Source organism: Helicoverpa zea, chromosome 3, assembly GCF_022581195.2.
Source record: "Helicoverpa zea isolate HzStark_Cry1AcR chromosome 3, ilHelZeax1.1, whole genome shotgun sequence".
NCBI classification, from domain to species: domain Eukaryota; kingdom Metazoa; phylum Arthropoda; class Insecta; order Lepidoptera; family Noctuidae; genus Helicoverpa; species Helicoverpa zea.
The window spans coordinates 12214140-12233918 of NC_061454.1; the positions used below are offsets into that span (position 1 = coordinate 12214140).

At 40.9% G+C, this 19779-nt stretch overlaps 5 protein-coding genes across 5 annotated transcripts; 3 read left to right on the top strand and 2 right to left on the bottom strand.

Moving 5' to 3' along the window:
- Window positions 1-2425: 2425 nt before the first annotated feature.
- Window positions 2426-3622, top strand: LOC124645886 (larval/pupal rigid cuticle protein 66-like). The gene is made up of 2 exons (XM_047185860.1): window positions 2426-2498; window positions 2984-3622. Exons 1-2 carry the CDS (start codon window positions 2487-2489, stop codon window positions 3539-3541), a joined length of 570 nt encoding a protein of 189 aa, XP_047041816.1. The 5' UTR covers window positions 2426-2486; the 3' UTR covers window positions 3542-3622.
- A 1956-nt stretch (window positions 3623-5578) lies between these two features.
- LOC124645751 (histidine-rich protein PFHRP-II-like) lies at window positions 5579-7054 on the bottom strand. The gene is made up of 2 exons (XM_047185626.1): window positions 7043-7054; window positions 5579-6856 (listed from the first exon to the last, which is right to left on the bottom strand). Exons 1-2 carry the CDS (start codon window positions 7052-7054, stop codon window positions 5636-5638), a joined length of 1233 nt encoding a protein of 410 aa, XP_047041582.1. The 3' UTR covers window positions 5579-5635.
- Window positions 7055-11368: 4314 nt separating this feature from the next.
- Window positions 11369-12618, top strand: LOC124645884 (cuticle protein 16.5-like). The gene is made up of 2 exons (XM_047185858.1): window positions 11369-11425; window positions 11695-12618. The coding sequence occupies exons 1-2, from the start codon at window positions 11372-11374 to the stop codon at window positions 12493-12495; spliced, it is 855 nt and encodes a 284-aa protein (XP_047041814.1). The 5' UTR covers window positions 11369-11371; the 3' UTR covers window positions 12496-12618.
- A 1881-nt stretch (window positions 12619-14499) lies between these two features.
- LOC124645889 (larval/pupal rigid cuticle protein 66-like) lies at window positions 14500-15472 on the top strand. The gene is made up of 2 exons (XM_047185864.1): window positions 14500-14604; window positions 14888-15472. The coding sequence occupies exons 1-2, from the start codon at window positions 14593-14595 to the stop codon at window positions 15392-15394; spliced, it is 519 nt and encodes a 172-aa protein (XP_047041820.1). The 5' UTR covers window positions 14500-14592; the 3' UTR covers window positions 15395-15472.
- A 2263-nt stretch (window positions 15473-17735) lies between these two features.
- LOC124645887 (larval/pupal rigid cuticle protein 66-like) lies at window positions 17736-18725 on the bottom strand. The gene is made up of 2 exons (XM_047185862.1): window positions 18632-18725; window positions 17736-18349 (listed from the first exon to the last, which is right to left on the bottom strand). The coding sequence occupies exons 1-2, from the start codon at window positions 18641-18643 to the stop codon at window positions 17810-17812; spliced, it is 552 nt and encodes a 183-aa protein (XP_047041818.1). The 5' UTR covers window positions 18644-18725; the 3' UTR covers window positions 17736-17809.
- Window positions 18726-19779: the final 1054 nt, after the last annotated feature.

Here is a 19779-nt window from a genome sequence, read left to right on the forward strand (position 1 = left end):
TGAAAATATGCGGATTATCCCGATCTGTTTTCCCGTTTTATTTTGTTGAAAGCTTTCAACATAAAGGTGCTATTACGATGAGATTGATTTTTAGAATTAAAGGACCAGTTACAATATTATTTGTTCTTACATCATCTGTATTTACCTTAATCTCACTAATGCGAAATTTCAGATGCACCTGAGTACAAATGTTTTACATGTTTTCTCCTTAAGCCAGTCAACAAGATACCCTTAGTCACCAGACGTACTGGCTTCTGTCTGGACAATCGATACAGCCGTACCTACAGTATAACGCACTTTATAAATGACCTAGAAACTTGCCAAGACATAGATGGCCACTCATGCTCGTAATGAAACGCAGTTTGGTATTACATCGATCGGCTCGTGCGACTGTCACTAAGCACTAACATCATCTGGGTACCCTGCAAGTCGTGGTGGCCTAGTGGGTAACCTTTCGTGTATGTGGGTGTGGGTTCGATTCCAGTTCAGGCAAGTACCAATGCAACTTTTCTAAGTTTGTATGTACTTTTTAAGCATATCTTGGACACCAAAGGTTGAGAAAAAGGTAAAGGAAAAACATCTTGAGGAAACCTGGACTATAATATAGTCTGAAATCACCAACCCGCATTGAGCTAGCGTGGTGATCAATGCTCAATCCTTATCCGTGTGAGAGGAGGCCTGAGCCCAGCAGTGGGTCGATACCACCATGATTATGAGGAAAATCTATTGTCTGAAATGGATTGCTAATAAGTACATATATCCCAAGTCAGCGGCAATAGAAGGAATGAAATGTGAGGTACGCATCGCTACATCATCCGCAAGCTACGCGTCGCATCAGAAACATTTTAAAAAAATCGCTCGTGTATCATCATAATTATTATCCCATAACAGCTATGAAGTACAGTAAGTGTAGTGAGACAGAAAAACTATTCGGCCGTTGTAATTAAGGTAATTACTCAAACGTGCAAAGAAGGCCTAACAATGTAATAATATCCGTAGTTTAAATAAAACAAAACAAAACATCGACATTATGAAGAATGTAAAGAATTTGAAGGTTACGTTACGTTACACGCAATCTTTCCTTGATAAATTCTAGTAAAAGTTTTAAGAACTAACATTTTGGAATTGTGAAAGGGAATCCTAGACATAAAATAAATATATTGCTCTCCTACTACGGGTGTGCTGGAAGAGATTTCTTTAGAAATAAGCAGTACCTTTGTACTAGTTTATGTTACATCCTCTTCTTTCGTGTGTCTTTACTGTGTACATAAATGGTTAAATAAATAAATAAAATATTCTTACAAGGATGTATCTGGTATTTTTATGACAAATTGTTATCAAGCAGTCTTAAGATAGTTCTGATTCCATTATAGCAGATTGAAGTGCATGGCATGCAAATCCAAGAATGCCAGTTGATTGACATTAAAATTAGTAAAATTAGATAAGTACTTAGACTCGCTGACAATACAGCTTATGGCTCAATAATATTATTTTGGATTTGGTTAATGGGTGAATGAAAACCATGCAAATAAAAATACATTTAATTACATTAAACTTTTTCTTTCCTACGAAAGTCACGGTTCGATAAATACGAGTTCGACAACACTTGACAATCAAAACGTTAAAATAGATTGTATTCAATAAATCAAGATCTACACTGACTTGTTAATGGATGAGTCATTACTGCGAAAATACTAATGCCCTAATCCCTGTTTGCTCTAAAAAATATTATTTTATAAACACTTGTGTCAACAACACCTAAGAGTTCACACTTCAACAGGAAGAGCACACTACAAACTTAGTCTTACTTCTTAACTTTAGTCGGCCGATTTGTTTGGGCTCATAAGTCAGTATGAAAATGAATGTTCATACGCACATTACAAAGATCAAGTCTTTCTGCGGTGTCAGACCGCCTAAAAACTTTGATTCAGATCAAGATCTTCTTTTTGTATTTTGTCAACCATCGGGTCAACTGTCAAAATCAGACAAGACGGTGGCGAAGGGTAAGCATCCTTTACTGAATTGAATATATGCCATAGCAAATACTCCTGCAATATATATTTCTGACACATCTTGAAGAACTAGCTATTAAAGTAAAGTTTTCCAAAAAAGGTTCCAGAAATAACACCAAGGAATCACTGGAAGCCTGACACTACCTTTCACGCAACTGATAGAACGAGAGGTGGTAGTTATAATGATATTTCCTCGGAATTCAGGAATTTACCCAAAAAAATGTTCTTTGAACAGGATATTGTCCTAAAACTCTTTCGCTCTAATACCCATTGGTCAGTACAGAGCGAGTTCCGCATTACTGGCCGCCGACGAAATGTATACCTACCTCAAAAAACGTTCAAATGCGTGACCTTACTGCATGTCTCTTACTTCCTATTCACTACTGGCATACTCAGGGAATACTATATAAAGAGAATTGCTAACCCTGATTAATCATTCGCAGTATACTTGTGTTACTAACAATACCTTACAAAATGGCAGCTAAGGTTAGTTTTAATTATTCTTTGTTTCCATTTTTTGCGGTAAAAAGTTCGGTTTTGTCATTGGTGATAGTTAGGACTTGGAATGTTCTTTTGTTTTAAAAGAAATGTGTGCTGATTGTTATAATTTATGCGGCGGAATTTTAATGTGGCAGTATTTTTTTACCTGTACAGATTCTGCCGAGAACTCTGACGAGAAACTTTTGAATTAGATTCACTTGTTTAAATCACAGTGATTGACTTATTGTTCTTCATCGTACAGCCCTTTGAATAGGAAGCTTTAATATTAATGGCATTGTGCTGGACTGTCTAATCAAAGCAAGAGTTCTGATATATACCATTTTAATACATTGATGTGCAAATACACATCTAGATGAATATTTTCCGAACAATCAAGCCATTGCTGTAGGGTTTCGAGATCACGTTGTGACCCGTATCTTCGTTTTTTTTATCCTGCATTTGTGTTTAATAACTCTTTCATAATTTTTCAGTTCGTGATCGTAGCTCTGTTGGTGGCGGCTGCTCAGGGCAGCGCGATCCACGGCGGCGACTACACCAGCTTCTCGTACGGCGTGTCCGACCCGCACACCGGCGACGTGAAGAGCCAGCACGAGACCCGCGTCGGAGACAGCGTGGTCGGCCAGTACTCGCTGCTCGACTCCGACGGCACAAAGCGCACCGTCGACTACGCCGCTGACGCGCACTCCGGCTTCAACGCCGTCGTCCGCAAAGACCCCGCTCTGCTCGCTCACGCCGCTCCCGTGCTCGCTCACGCCGCTCCCGTGGTGGCGCACGCCGCTCCCCTCGCCTACGCCGCCCCCATCGCTCACGCCGCTCCCGTCGCTCACGGCTACTCCCACGGCGTGGCCACCTACGGCGCGGTCGCCGCCGCTCCCCTCGCCTACAGCGCCGGAGTGTACGGCGCGCACGCCGCTCCCCTCGCCTACGGCGCCGGACTCTACGGTGCTCACGCCGCTCCCCTCGCTCACGGTGCCATCGCTTACGGCGCTCACGGCGCTCACGGTCTTTACGGCGCCCATTTGTACTAAATAATGATTAGATAATAATTATTTATACTGAAACCCCAATGAAATATGCTGTGATGAAATAAAATAGTTCGAAGTACCTTATTTTTGGTTTGATTTTTATTATTATATTGTTTAAAACATTCACCACTTTCTATTAATAACACACAAAATTAATAAACAAAGACTTCAAGGATTCCTTATAACGTTAGTAGTGGTCATTTGGCTACAAAAGCGATTTAACCTTTGTATGTTAATAACTAAAATTAACAAGTAGAAGGTCTAAAGTAACCATATCCGCAGGACTAATAATACACCGAAACTAAATGCAAAAATCTAGTTCACCTTGAATGACCGCACATTGTGCTAGATAAATAATTTTACTATTTGTAAACAAATTGTAGGAAACGGACCGAAATAAGGTAACAAGAATTGTAAGAAATGTGCCTATTACGCAAATTTTGGTCCTAATGAAAATAACACTTGTAAAGCTAAACTGGCTTAACTAGATAACTTAATCTTATCTAATATTTTATGAAGCATAGAATGTATACAATTTCCTAATGGAGACATAATGTGAGTGGTTGAATTCATTGCTCTTAATTTAAATGTTTTCCAGATTCGTTAAACCAAAAATAATACTAAAGCAATGCTAATTTTAATATCTCCTAAAATTTGTAGATAAGTCATAATTACCTAGAGATTAGTAGACTGCTTTAACATTCAATTTAAAGCAAGTGTATGATAGGCAGTCCAACGATCTCATAAGTATTAAAGTATTATTTTGAATTAAAATTACAAATGCTAATTACCACAGAAGTGATAATTCTTTGTTAATAACATGAACATGATACAACCAGAGCACTAGGTCAGTTCCTTAGAAACCACACATCTTAGAACTCCACAGCTTTTGTGAAACATTACGGGTCGTTAATTTAATTATATCATTGCTATGCTTTGTCTCTTGGGAGAGTTCAACTGTGTTGTAATGAGTTACAAGCAGTCAAAACAAGTTTGGGAAAACCTTTAACTGTTTTTAACCGACTTCCCAAAAAGGAGGAGGTTATCAATTCGGCCGGTATGTTTTTTTTTTTTTTTTTTTTTTTTCTATGTATGTACATCGATTACTCCGAGGTTTATAGACCGATTTACGTGATTCTTTTTTTGTTCGACTCGGAATAGCTGCCAGTTGGTCCCATAGTCATCAGGTCAGGATCTGATGATGGAAACCCTGAGAAATCGAGGGCAACCTTCGAAAGTTGTAGGCATACATAGGGTAAAAACTTGACACTCAGGTGTACGCCTAAAAGCACTATTCAACTGTGAAGATTTGGAGCTGATCTGATGATGGAAACCAGAGAGGGTCGAGGGAACTCGACAACTGAATATGTAAACTACCTCGTGTTTGGGCTTAAATTATTTGTATTGACAAGACCTTTGCAACAGTGAAGGTTTGGAGCTGACCTGATGATGGAGACCAGAGAAAGTAAGTCGAGGGAACTCGACAACTGAATATGTAAAATACCTCGTATTTGGACTTATATTCTTTGTATTGATGAGAACTTCTCACTTGTATGGATAGTGACAACTATTCGTATCACTGAAAAGCTTTAAATAAAAAACTTTTTTACAAAAAAATTAAACCGACTTCCCAAAACACTAAAAAGCAAAAAAAAAACTATTTTTAGGTGCATCGGCCTAGAAGTCGGTGGCAAAATTAACTTAGTAACATCCATTAGACACCGACTTCTAGGCCGATGCACCTAAAAATAGTTTTTTTTTTGCTTTTTAGTGTTTTGGGAAGTCGGTTTAATTTTTTTGTAAAAAAGTTTTTTTGTATTAATACCTAGCTTCAAGTTCAGTTTTTAAATAATTCATATGTGAAAGAATTGATTTTAGATGTATAGAATATGTGTGTGTTGTCGTAATTGGTTTTGTAGGTATGTGTAAATAAATACTGTGCTAAAACAGTCGTATCAACACAAAATGAAAATATTACCAGATTAGGGTATTAACAGTACAGGGATGATGGCAGGTTATGTAAAATAAAATTTCGATACATCGCATTTACAATTTTATTATTAGTCGTTTATATCACAGATTTGCAGCAGTCATTTATTACCAAGCCCATCCAGATCCAAGAGTCTGGGCCGCATGAACGCCCGGAGAAGCTGGGTGAGATACAGAGTTCGAGTAACTGCTGGCAAGGCCATGTGCAAGAGGGCTGACGGATCCATGGGCCAAAGTAGCTCCGTATCCACCATAGGCACCGTTGTAGGCTCCAGCATAGGGACCAGGGTAGGGACGAGCAGCGTTGTGTACAATAGCGCTGGAAAAGTGAGTGGCAGGAGCTCCACTGTTACCAAGATGGCCAGCCAGAGGAGTTCCGTATGCTCCAGCATAACTAGAGGGAAGACGGTTGATTCCAGCAAGCGCACCAGCGTGGCCGAGAGAACTGGGAAGAGCAAGAGCACCATGCGACAGATGTCCAAGAGCACCAGAATGGCCTAGGGCGCCTTGGTGGGCTAGAGCACTAGAGTGGGTAAGGGCAGCTTGTTGGGCCAGAGCAGCCTGCTTGGCAAGTGCAGCCTGCTGGGCATGGGCTGCCTGCTTGGCAAGTGCAGCCTGTTGGGCGTGGGCAGCTTGGTGAGCAATGGCGGCTTGCTGAGCATGAGCCGCTTCCTGAGCAATGGCAGCCTGCTGAGCAACGGCAGCCTGTTGTGCTACGGCAGCATGCTGCGCGTGGGCAACCTGTTCGGCTAGGGCCGCTTGTTGAGCTTGGGCAGCTTGTTGAGCAACAGCAGCTTGCTGGGCGTGGGCGGCATGCTGAGCATGAGCCACCTGTTGGGCTAGAGCAGCCTGTTGGGCGTGAGCAACCTGGTGGGCAACGGCAGCTTGTTGAGCATGGGCAGCCTGAGTGGCAAGGGCAGCCTTGTGAGCAAGGGTAGCCTGCTGGGCAATGGCTGCCTGGTGGGCGATGGCTCCGGGAAGGGCTCCAGCCAAGGGAGCAATAGGTGCAGCATGTACTGGTCCATGAGCCAAAGATCCATGTAAAGCAGCTCCGGCTAACGGTGCATGAAGTCCAGACGGATGAACACCAATGGCAGGCTCTTTGCGAACGACGGCATTGAATCCAGTAGCTGCGTTTGCAGCGTATTCCACAATCCTTTTTGTTCCATCGGATTCGAGGAGTGAGTATTTGCCGACGACGCTGTCTCCGACGCGTTTCTCGTGCTGGTCCTTGACATCGCCGGTGATGGGGTCGGACACGCCGTACGAGAAGCTCGAGTAGCCTCCGCTGCCGTACGCTGATGCCACCAGCAGGGATAGGATAATGAACTGGAAGACAGACAAATAACTTGATTAGACCTCATGATATTATTATAAAATAATGTCACATATTTTTGTTAACAAAACAATGCATAAACATTTGAATAGTTTGTTGTGATCTTAATAGGCCGCAAGGGAGAATACTAAGCCCTTTGCTAATTTTGTGCAATTTTTTCTAATAATTGTATGGTTTACCTTAGCTGCCATTGTGATATGTGTTCGTCTTCAACTTTGGCTTGTGAATGATTTAACCCCGTCGGTTCCAAATATTTATATTCACACGAAACCACTGTATTGTAGTTTTGGGGGTCATAGTTTGAAATGATTGCGCTCACATCTTCTCTAAGATTTCGAAAGATTCTGTTTCAGAGGTTTAATTAGGAACTGAAACAGTCATTATGTAAATTAATTTTGCACTCAGAATGGTAACATTGGCCTCGTTGATGAGTAAACTACATGTTTATGTGTCAATTACAGATGGTATCTCTTAATGGTAACATGTGTATTTATGAAAATTACAAGCTCCTTAATTATTTGAATAGCCAAAAGACATGTAAACTTTTGCCAGTTATTTACTAAGCAAAAGCTTGAACTTTATTTTGTATGTGTTTTATCGTGTCATTTTGAAAAATGAGTATGTATAATTAATTATGCAATCATTTCAATTTATGATTAAAACATATCTCTCACATCTTTGAAAACATCAAAAAATTTAAAATTATACTTTCTCGTCTTCTAGTTTTTATTCACATCCCATTTCAAGTTTTCTCCCATGCTATGATTTCCTGCGAGTATGATCTACGTAGAATGCTTTCATGGTAAATGCATGAAACCTTTCAACTAATTCAACAATGTGCATTCACAAACTTTATATAAAACCCCTAAAGACCTTTCCTTTAGAAGTTATCAAAAACAATAGATAATTTATGAAACGTAAAATAAAGTTTTTGTCAAGTTTTGTAGTAAAAATCGAAATTATAATTAGCACTTCCTATTTTATGATGCTTCGTAACCTGGTATTATCAGCCCAAGCCGAACATTAACTTCTTCATAATTATACTCTACTACACACATTAGCTAAAGATACAGATGGGAATGTTCAAACAAATTTCCTCTAAAATTGCGATACACATAACAAAGATTTATAAACAGCACCTATATAAAGACGTGGAAGTTTAGAACAAGTCAGTATCTCTGTTAACAATACAAAACAATGTTCTCAAAGGTAATTGAGCAAACTTAGCACAACAAAGAACAATTTAGTTAGTAATTTTGAAAAAATCTCAAAACTTGGGAAAATGTTGTTCTGTGAATCTAATATTGTTGCCCAATATTGCCTCATTAGTAAAAATTATCAAATGTTCTCGATTGTGTTAGTCGGTACAATTCTCATTAAATTGGTAGCTTTGATGTGGTTCAGTGATCTTGATAAGAATTTTGGTATATTTATAGCACGCGTGTGAATTTGGTCGGTAGTAATGTTATCTTTGACGACAACACTTGTGTATATTATGTGTAGGTACTGTATTAACGTATAATAATATAATAAAGCAAATAAATTGACTCTCATCTTTCAAACATAAACCTTATTCGCGAACTGGTCTTGTGATTCAGAGATATTGATAAAATTCATGTGTTTTATTGAGAGCTTCCTATTTCTTGACAGTTAAATTACTGTTTAGCTAGTTGACATTTATTTTACAATAAATCCACTAATCATAAACAATTATTTTTGAATTGGTTTTCATTACAATATTATTAACTACTTCTATAGATTATTTATGAGCCTCGACATACTAATTACCTAAGTGTAGCTCTAGTTTCTAGAATTCTAGATGATCTAACCTCACTGGTTTACTTCTTTTTAATGTACTACTACTTACCTTTCTACTTACTTTTTTGTAATGTAGGGCAATCATCGCATAAACCGTTTGGCCGTATGCCGTAAGGGAATGACAGCCTTTTATTAATGACTAAAATCCATCTTTGTTCCTTCTGAAGCCCTTTGTGTACCAGGAATATATCTCTTTGGAACAATCCAGCAGCTCATTTCTTCGGTGAAGGAAACCATGAAAAGCATAATAAACTGTTAAGTTCTCCCTCATGAACTTTACCGTTAGTTATGCATTGCTTGAAGTATTAAAAATGCTGAATAGTTCACTCATCAGCAACATTTTCTTATTTTCAGATTTTTCTTCTGAATCAAGCAGCACTAATAAATATAGACATCGATAATAATTAATCAATCAATGGTATCGAAAAGCCATTTAATAAACTTACAATGTCGGCAATAAACCAAGAATTTTATACACCCAGTCTTAAATAATTAGTAAAATATTACTCATTTCAAATGTTACGTTTTCGCCCAATAAGTATTTCCTGGTTGACTAGTTTTAATATCAGTCTTACAAAAAATCGTAACAAATTGCCATTACGCCAAAATATTTCACATCCATTTATTTTATAGTTGCTAAAATTGTACCACAAACACTCAGTAATAAACCTTGTTTAGTAGGAATAAAGTTCAAATTCAGTTCTTCTATGAATTAGTCTTATAACGCCGACCACGTAGCACTTAGCATGTTATATTAAATTCCTGCACTTATTAAAAGAATCACATATGCAGATACTATTGCAATGAGTATAACTGTTCGTTCATTGTTAGTCAGTAAAGTCACCGTTATATTTAACTTTCATCACTATGCCAGCTGATGCAACTCAAATAGGGTAAAAATTGGAGACATGTTTGTACTTTATATGGTTAAATAATATATTTGACAACCTGTAAACTTTTAACTTTTCCAGTTGAATTCATAAAAATATCAATGACGTTCACATGTCTGCCACGACAGTTCTGTCTGAGGAGGGAGGAGACATTATAATGCACAAGCATTCGCGCAGACACAGCCCCACTCTCTCAAAGCCCGATGGAGCGGCATTCCGACATTACCAGAGGGAGGTCAGATACAGGACCGGACCTCTCCTATGCAGGGGTGTACCCATTGACGAGGTTCAGGTGCTTTGTGAAATGTCCAGCCCGACCCTGGAATTCAACCCTATGCACCGCAGTCGCACTATGAGTGAGCTTTTAATCTGGTAAATGTAGAAATGCTGGTACTTATCACGTACATAATTAAATAAAAAAATAATGAAAAAGTTGAAAGATATTAATAACACAAATGTATGTATTACTAGCTTCTGCCAGCGGTTTCACACGCATCCCGTGGGAACTACTTCCCGTTCCGGGATAAAAAGTAGCCTATAGCCTTCCTCGATAAATGGGCTATCTAACACTGAAAGAAATTTTCAAATCGGACTAGTAGTTCCTGAGATTAGCGCGCTCAAACAAACAAACAAACTCTTCAGCTTTATAATATTAGTAAAGATTTCTTCTACATTAGAATGAAGTTTGTAGCATGCAAATTCTATAAGCATCGCGTCAATCGCGTGAAGATTGCCTTGAAGTCGAATGTAGAGCAAACACATTATGATAAACATCGAGATTATACGCCATTTGTAATGGTAGCTAATTCCTTTCTTGAATTTCCAAGAGATAGCAGATCTAATAACGAATTTTTATTATCTTGATCTAGTTGCTTTAAAGTTGTGCCTGAGATGCTGGCTTAAATTAGACAGATAAAATAATATTATTTTAAGTTTCATAGTTCACGATGTAAAGCTCTCTATGCTAGTCTTTTTTAACACTGTTAAGTTTGAATTTAAGCTTCCTGTGCTACTTATTTGCAATAAGTTGGACCTGAGAGGCAGGTCCACTCATCACGAAGAAGAAATCTATACCTAAGCGTTCCCTAAATAAATGCAGGTAAACCCACTACTCCCAAAACAAAAACCAATCATCATTCTCAAAAAAAAGAAACAAGAAACCAGAAAGTTTAAATCTCGAACTAAAAACAAAAGCACATCAACCGAAAAATAAAACGAAACAAATTAAGATGCACAATGATGCGTGCAACGAGATGAGATGCAACCTCTTCGACGTACAGATCTCATCAGCGACCTTGCCCTTCCGGATCCGTCGGCATCACAAAGGCTGTTCAGCTTGTCGTGTGTTTGGGGTTCCGTAGTTAAAAAGTTTCGATGTCTATAAAATAGATCGAAACTCTGTACGGTCGGGTTATGAACGAAATGTAGTGAAATAGTATTTGATGAATGTCAGTCAGAATTTTTTTTTTTGTGAAGTAAGTTTTAGAGAGAGAATACAAAAAATAAAACGCAAAAAGTTGACATCGAAGTCCAAACTTTCCCTGCGCATCAGAATTTATAAGAAATGCAAAAATTCATCGCAAGTAAGTAGAACTTGTTTAAAACATACGAGGACATTAGTTTAGCTTTGACGTAGCAAGACCTTATGAACACAATCTAGAAATACCTTCACCAAATATGCAGAACCCGACTAGGCCTAAGAAAATAAACTGAATATAATTTTTAAAGATCAACAAGTAATCATAGCGGCCGACCACGCCCTCGCGGTGCGAAGCTCATATAAAAGCTCCTCGCGATCTCATGCAGTATCAGTCACCGAGTGGAAAACCTCAGCCTAACGCAATGCCAGCCAAGGTGATTATCTATACCTAGTGAAGTGGTTCTAGTGATTTTAGATCATTTCGATTCGTGAGTGATAAGATGAAGAAAATTATTGCGCTATTTATTTAAAATAAAATATTTTTAAATATACTTAGCTGAAATTTTATAAGTACCTATTGTCAATTGTTATTATTTGTTTTATCCGCTGAAGCGACATTTCATCATACATTTTATTAATGTCAGTACCGAACAGTTTCATCAGTTTTCTTTGGATTAACAATAAAGTTTGTTTTTGTTTTTAGTTGGTCGTAGTACTCGCCCTCGTGGCCGCAGCTCAGTGCTCAGTGGTAGCGCCAGTGGCGCGAGTAGACGCCGACTACAGCAGCTTCGCGTACGACGTGGCCGACCCCAACACCGGCGACTACAAGAGCCAGGTGGAGACCCGCGTGGGCGGCGCCGTGTCCGGCCAGTACTCGCTGCTGGACGCGGACGGCACCAAGCGCACCGTCGACTACACCGCCGATGACGTCAACGGCTTCAACGCCGTCGTGCGCAAGGATGTCTCCGCCCCCGTCGTAGCCGCGCCCGCCGTGGTAGCTGCCGCTCCTGCCGTGGTTGCTGCCCGCACTGTCGCCGCTCCTGCCGTGGTTGCCGCTCGCACTGTAGCCGCCCCCGTCGTCCACACCGTCGCCGCTCCAGCGGTTGTTGCTGCCCGCACCGTGGCTGCTCCCGCCGCCGTAGTAGCGCGCACTTACGCCGCTGCACCCGCGTACTACACCGCCGCCCGTGCCGTGGCTGCACCCGCGGTGTACGCTGCGACCGCTCCCGTTGTCGCTGCACGCACTGTTGCTGCCCCCGTCGCGTACACCGCCGGTACCCCTGTTGCGTACACCGCCGGTGCCCCCGTCGCGTACACCGCTGGTGCTCCTGTAGCGTACACCGCTGGCGCGTACACGACCGGTGCTCACGCCGTGGTGGGTCCCTCAGTGTTCGCCGCCCGCGCTGTGGCTGCCCCCGCGGTTTACTCTCGCGCCTACGGCCCCGCCTACTACAGATCTCCTCTCAGCTACGCTGCCTACTCCGCTCCCGTATCATACTGGTAAACTCGATAGCCTTGCTCGGCTCCTTAGCGATAGACCACGACGTGTTTCATTATCGAACAACATGTAAATATTGTCACTAGTTTGTACATACATGTATTAAAATAAAACGAATACATAAAATAACCTCTCTGTTTCAATTCATTCCAAATAGTGTCACGTCTCGCCTACATAGGAACCGCAGACGTGAAGCAAATATCGAGTGTTCATCACAGTGCCCAGCACAACCTTGAATATATTTTTATAAATAGGTATAACGTAAGTATCATTTTATCTGGGACAACAGAAATTGAATGAAAAACTGACAGACTTGGTTAGCTTGATATTATTTTCAAACAGATACAAAATTTAGACTTTCTACACTCAAACTTATACATGACAGGTACCTATTCATTTTCTTCACTCTAGTTCATACGACGGACGTCAAGATAACAACGATTTTTATTCGTTACTTTTAAGTACCTATAACAACCCTTAAAATAAAATAAATAATTTAAGAAATATTAAGATCAGAAGTTGATAATAAAATTGCTCCATAAAAACCTGATTGTGACTCACTTATTTATAGGTCTATCTAGTTTTCCGATGTACCTGTAAGGAAGTAGATGCATGTATACTTATGTATCACGTACATATGTATTAATACTCATACACACTGATTTCGACTATCTGTCTGTCTTCTAAATGTCCTAATTGAAAAGCATATTTTACTTTCTACAGGTACAAAATCGTAGACTTCTATTTATGTATTAAACTTGTACTTTGATCACTGTTATTTCTGAAACTACTTATTTATAAGTGTTTATTATTATTTCATTTTATTTTTTTAATTCTAGTCTTCATGTGTTTTCTGCCCTTAAAACTGTAATAATAGTAAAAGAAGTATGTAGTTGCAAAATTAGCAAGAGTTTAGGGCGCGTCTATACCCTAAAAGAATATGGGACATTAATAATTGTACCTCCTATAATCTCTTCAAAAATTGCAACATTATGGAATGCGAATAAGTATCACATCATTTATTGCATTCCATAACGTACATTAGGTGGAGAATATAAAATGATTGTCACAATTGTGGACCCTGATGGGCAGGGCACACCAAAATAGTTAGAAGAGAGGAAGGCCTTTAATGTAAGATAGTACCTATATTATTTACATAAATATATGAATATGACACTACTGAAGACACAACACTTCGGCGCAACTTCCACTTTTGTACATTTATCAATTGGCAAACACCCGGCTGACACATTGTTAGTCCTTCGTCACCTGGCGTACTCATGGGGAGCGCTTTATCTTTTATGTGTCCCACAATCTTTTATATGGCCAACTTAAGCTCTATTTTTCGTTTCCGGCAAACCTGTATATTCTGGTAAGAATAGTTATGAATGTAATGTAGATGGGAAAAAGAGAAAAGGTAGACAAAAAAAATCTGATTTAGATGCTTCAGGCTCGATATTAGTAAAAACCTATGTATACGCAGAGAGGATATTTAGAAGTTTTTAAGATTATTTTGTAAAAAAGTGAGGCACATAGATTTAAACATGATCAGATCTTGTTCATCATACATTAAAGTATGACTGAGAGAAATTAATAAACTTTGCAAAAACTGTCATCAACATGAATCCTTGAATTTCCTGTAACAGACTCCAGCGCAGCAATGTCTCAAAATAGAAAAAGCACAACAATAAACTAGAACAGCAACGCTACCATCTGTACTCATGGCACGGGTAGGGGTAGTAAGTAACGACTCAGCTTTACCAATAGTCACAAGTCGAAACAAAACATTGGACAGTTTTAGCAGGATGCTTAGAATTCGGTTGAAGTCGTGAAGACCAACTAGTCAACTTACGACAGCAACCGTAATGTGATTCAGCATAACTCGAACATTTATTATCCTATCGAATTGTAATGCGATCTTTGTACCTGTATTTACTACACCCGAAACGTGTTTTAATTAAATGTGTGGCGCGTCATGATCCGGCCTATATCTCAAGTTCGTCAAGTGACCGCGCGTCGGAGGCGTCAGGACGAGCGCTATATAAGCTCGCTCGTGTAAGCAGTTTGCACTCATTCCACCAGAGACTTACCTCAGCATCAGCAATGGCAGCCAAGGTAGGTTGTCTTATGTCGTGTGCTATAGTGAATAAAATGTGCGCAGTGTTTGAAACATTCTCAGTTGATGTCACATTTTTTGGGCTTTAGAACTATTGTGAAAATTATAATGAATGCTGCAATAGATCGACCAATATAATACTTTGCGGTTCGCGGCTCGACCAAGATGTTGGAAAAATTCAATATTTAGGCTAGTTGTGCCATTTAATAATGGGTAACATCTCATACCACATCAGACCTGTTGGTGTTTATAAGGTTCTAAAAGATGACTTTGTTGTTTCAGTTCGTAGTTCTCGCCGCCCTAGTGGCCGTGGCCCACTGCTCAGTGGTGCCAGTGGCGCGAGTAGACGCCGACTACAGCAGCTTCGCGTACGACGTGGCCGACCCCAACACCGGCGACTACAAGAGCCAGGTGGAGACCCGCGTGGGGGGCGCCGTGTCCGGCCAGTACTCGCTGCTGGACGCGGACGGCACCAAGCGCACTGTCGACTACACCGCCGATGACGTCAACGGCTTCAACGCCGTCGTGCGCAAGGACGCTGCTGTTGTCTCCGCCCCCGTCGTAGCCGCGCCCGCCGTGGTAGCTGCCGCTCCTGCCGTTGTTGCTGCCCGCACCGTAGCCGCTCCTGCCGTGTACGCGGCGCACGCTGCTCCTGCTGTGTACGCGGCTCACGCCGCTCCCGCCCTGTACGCGGCTCACTCCGCCCCCGCTGTGTACTCCGTGCCTTCTACCTACTCGTACGGTGCTCACTCCGTGTACTCCGCTCCCCTCGCCTACGCCGGCTGGTAAACAGTGTCCGTGACTACTGTAAATGGTGCACTTCTGTAAATAATGTTTATAGTTAAGTAAAAAGTGAAACTACCAATATTTGTTGTTTTGACTGCTGAAATCCCGCCACTCCTATTTGAACTTGAACTTGTGAAGCCTAAGATTTCCTAACAATGTTGCGTTTTGCTACTAGTAATAATAGTGAAGATACGCTTTGGAGTATACGTAACTACTTATATAAAATGTAGGATAGTCACATTGCTATTTGTCAGTATTTGAACCTATTAAACTGCTAACTGCGATTTGTAATTGACAATAACGATGAATATGTCACAATCATCCTACTTCCTACTTATATATTATATATATATATATATTAGAAACGTGAAAGTTTGTGAGAATGTATGGATGTATATTTGTTATTCAATCACGCAAAAACGGCTGGACCGATTTGATTGAAATTTGGTATGTACATAGGTGATACCCTGGATTAACACATAGGCTACTTTTTATCAACACACCACTCGGGCGATGCCGCTGGCGGAGGCTAGTTTTAAAGTATTATTATGCAAATCAAAATTGTCGTTTTATGAATTGAGAAAAATTATATCTCAGATCCTTTATGACTCAACACCGTTCTAGATGAATTAATTAAATGGCTTATTATATACTTAGGTAGTTTCATAGCAATTATTACCGCGGTAGCGATTAATTGATCTCTCTGTGAGTAAAACAAAGATCAAGTGGCGGATATGAACGAGTTATGACGACAACTGTTATCATACAGATATTCAGTGCAAGTGGTAGAACAGGTTCGCGATCTCTTTCAACCGCTGTGATTGACCGACCTCCGGACGTCTTGCTAGTCTCTCTGTCATTGTATCAATTATCATACTTTTCCGAGTAGTGAAGTAAAAAAAATATATTTGAGAACTGTCCTTCTTTGTGTAAGTGTTAATTTTCTCAGCAAATGAAAGCATGGGTGTTGAGATGTGCAGAAATATCCAAAACAGGCTGCCGGGTTTTGCAAGTGCTGTCGAGATTTCCAGCAGCGTAAAAAAATAAATTTAAGAGGAAACATGTTTTTGTATGTTTGTTTGTACCGTAAAGGCTCTGAAACTACTGAACCGATTTGAATTTTTCTTTAATTGCTGAGAAGCTAGAATATCCCCAAGTAACGTAGGCTATTTGGTCCGAATACGGAATAAAAAGTTCAACCGGGACATGGGTGAAACTGCGGGAAGCTGCTGGTTAAAATAAAGTGACGTATTATTTTATAATCATTCTGAAAACCTGTCCACAATCAATGCCTTTATGAAGGCAACTTATATAATTTCTGCTTTTATTAGAACTTTCGTTACTTTTAGACGTTATTTACAATAAAAAAAACTATCCTATTAAAAAAACAAACTAAAAAGCGTAAAAAAAATCGTCCCCATCGCTGCCGACTGGGAGCGTGCAAGAGGCTGACAACCCTCGTTGGGTTGTCATGCTAATCCTTTGTCCTAGGTAATAGAAAGCCTTGTAGTCACGAAAAGCACAAACCAGCCGCCTAGATAGATTTTTAAATAGAGTGTGGACATTCGGACCACACGATCCGAGCGTTTTAACCCCAAACAGTTCGAAAATATAGTTGACGACAAGGCCACTAATGGACGCTCTCAAAGCCTTTTAATGGTTACTTAAGCCATTCCTAAAGTGAAGAATTTTCTTGACAATGCGTTAATAAGGAGTGACTTAAGTAATCATTAAATATCTCTGAGTGCGGGGGTAAAACAAATAAATAAAACAAATGCATGACCTGACAATTAATACTTATAACTAATCGTACTTGACAGTGTTCTTTTAAAAACAGAACAGATAGGTGATAGATTTCTCAGGTTTTGTTAAATATTGATCAAAGTTAATATTTGTCACTCGTAGTTAAAACAAGCAGCCTGTTAGTTTTTCATGTTCCACAGGTTACTTCTAATTTTCTGTAGGTATGTTTTGTCTTCAAGTAAACTTTATTTAATTTTTCTACATAAACTCCAAATTGTATTTAGCATCTTAGTAGGTCTGTGCTTACATAACCATAATTGATTCCATACCATAGGTCCGTATCTTCTATGGTGTAGTTGTTATCTTTCTAGATTATTCATTTCTTAGTCATATTTGATGGCTTTGTCGACCTTCTTAGAATTGTTTGTAATATTGTTAACAGATGTAGGTATAGAACCACAGAGAACTTCCGCTGTATACCAAGCTCTGTTGAATCGCGACCTTACCATAATTAATGTATGGCATCATTTTGTAATCAATACGACAATTCAGATGACAAGATCACTAGATACTGCTGATGGCAGAAAAAAACGAAAGAATAGTAGTTTCACTTTTTACTTAAAAATAAACATTATTTACAGAAGAGCACCATTTACAGTAGTTACGGGACACTGTTTACCAGCCGGCGTAGGCGAGGGGAGCGGAGTACACGGAGTGAGCGCCGTACGAGTAGGCAGAAGGCACGGAGTACACAGCGGGGGCGGAGTGAGCCGCGTACAGGGCGGGAGCGGCGTGAGCCGCGTACACAGCAGGAGCAGCGTGCGCCGCGTACACGGCAGGAGCGGCGATGGTGCGGGCAGCAACCACGGCAGGAGCGGCGACAGTGCGGGCAGCCACCACGGCAGGAGCGGCAGCTACCACAGCGGGCGCGGCTACGACGGGGGCGGAGACAACAGCAGCGTCCTTGCGCACGACGGCGTTGAAGCCGTTGACGTCATCGGCGGTGTAGTCGACGGTGCGCTTGGTGCCGTCCGCGTCCAGCAGCGAGTACTGGCCGGACACGGCGCCGCCCACGCGGGTCTCCACCTGGCTCTTGTAGTCGCCGGTGTTGGGGTCGGCCACGTCGTACGCGAAGCTGCTGTAGTCGGCGTCTACTCGCGCCACTGGCACCACTGAACAGTGGGCCACGGCCACTAGGGCGGCGAGAACTACGAACTGAAACAACAAAGTCATCTTTTAGAACCTTATAAACACCAACTGGTCTGATGTGGTATGAGATGTTACCCTTTATTAAATTGCACAAACTAGCCTAAATATTGAATTTTTCCAACATCTTGATCGAGCCGCGAACCGCAAAGTAAACATTGGTCGATCTATTGCAGCTTTCATTATAATTTTCACATTAGTTCTAACGCCCAAAAAATGTGATATCAACTGTGAACGTTTCAAACCTGCGCACAATTTATTCACTATAGCACACGACATAAGACAACCTACCTTGGCTGCCATTGCTGATGCTGAGGTAAGTCTCTGGTGGAATGAGTGCAGACTGCTTACATGAGCGAGCTTATATAGCGCTCGTCCTGCCGCCTCCGACGCGCGGTCACTTGACGAACTTGAGATATAGGCCGGATTCTGATGACGAATGAGATAGGGTCGCCATATTTGGAACTGTGGCAAAGTGGGCGAAAGTATGAGTTTAAAAATTTTAGAGGCAAAAATAAAGAGAATTGTAGTCTAGGTACTTGAGTCGTTAACTTTTATTATACAAATCCAATTCGATATTTGTTTTCTCATATGGTAAAACTGCTAGACTGATTAAGATAAACAAGTAAGTAGTACGGTCAATATTAGGATCCTGTTATTGCTACTTTTTATTTGCACGAATGAAGTAGAATCCACAGCATTCTGATTAAACATTTCAACAAACATCAAGAATCAGGAATTTCAAACAGTGTCAACCCTATTTACGCCCGTAATATAAACACGCTAATTCGTACGTAATAAAATTTAGATCTACTGAATATTTATGACCTATTTAATCCTTAATGTTACTAGTGTGTTAAGTATTAATGCAAGGGGCGGTCCTGCTTTGATAAAAAGCTGCTACAATATTTATTTCAAAAACCTTAATGTCAAAACTCCTCAATGTGATTATTGATACACACATACATAGGTACAGAAAAGGTAATACTTAAATAGAACCACCCAAAAATTTAACCATTTTGCTAAATAACGTTCAGAACTTGTACTTATTCAATTACAAGGGGTATCTCTTGCCCGGGTGTCACCATTGTGCGGACAGCCCCGAGGACACGGTGGACCACACAGTCCAGGTGTGCCCCGCATGGGAAGGGCACCGCCGGGTCCTCGTCGAGGCTTTGGGCGGCGGCGACCTCTCGCGTCCGGCCCTGGTTCAGGCCATGGTCCGGGGCGAGAGGGAATGGGATGCCGTCGCCTCCTTCTGCGAAGCGGTCATGCTCGAGAAGGAGGAGGCGGAACGCCAGAGAGTTCGCACCTCTCATCCCGGCCGCCGCGCTGGACCAGGTAGACACCATGGGCGCCGGGTGTCGCGAGATGACTCCCGGCCACCGTAGGCGTGGGTCTGTGGGCGGTGAGTTCGGGTGGCTCATCGTCCCTCTGTC

What these genes read in the sequence shown, in the direction of transcription:
- LOC124645884 (XM_047185858.1), top strand. Translation starts at nt 11,372, where the DNA reads ATGCAGTATCAGTCACCGAGTGGAAAACCTCAGCCTAACGCAATGCCA. An exon ending in CTAACGCAATGCCAGCCAAG is followed by an intron (nt 11,426 to 11,694) that starts GTGATTATCTAT and finishes TTTTGTTTTTAG; the next exon opens with TTGGTCGTAGTACTCGCCCT.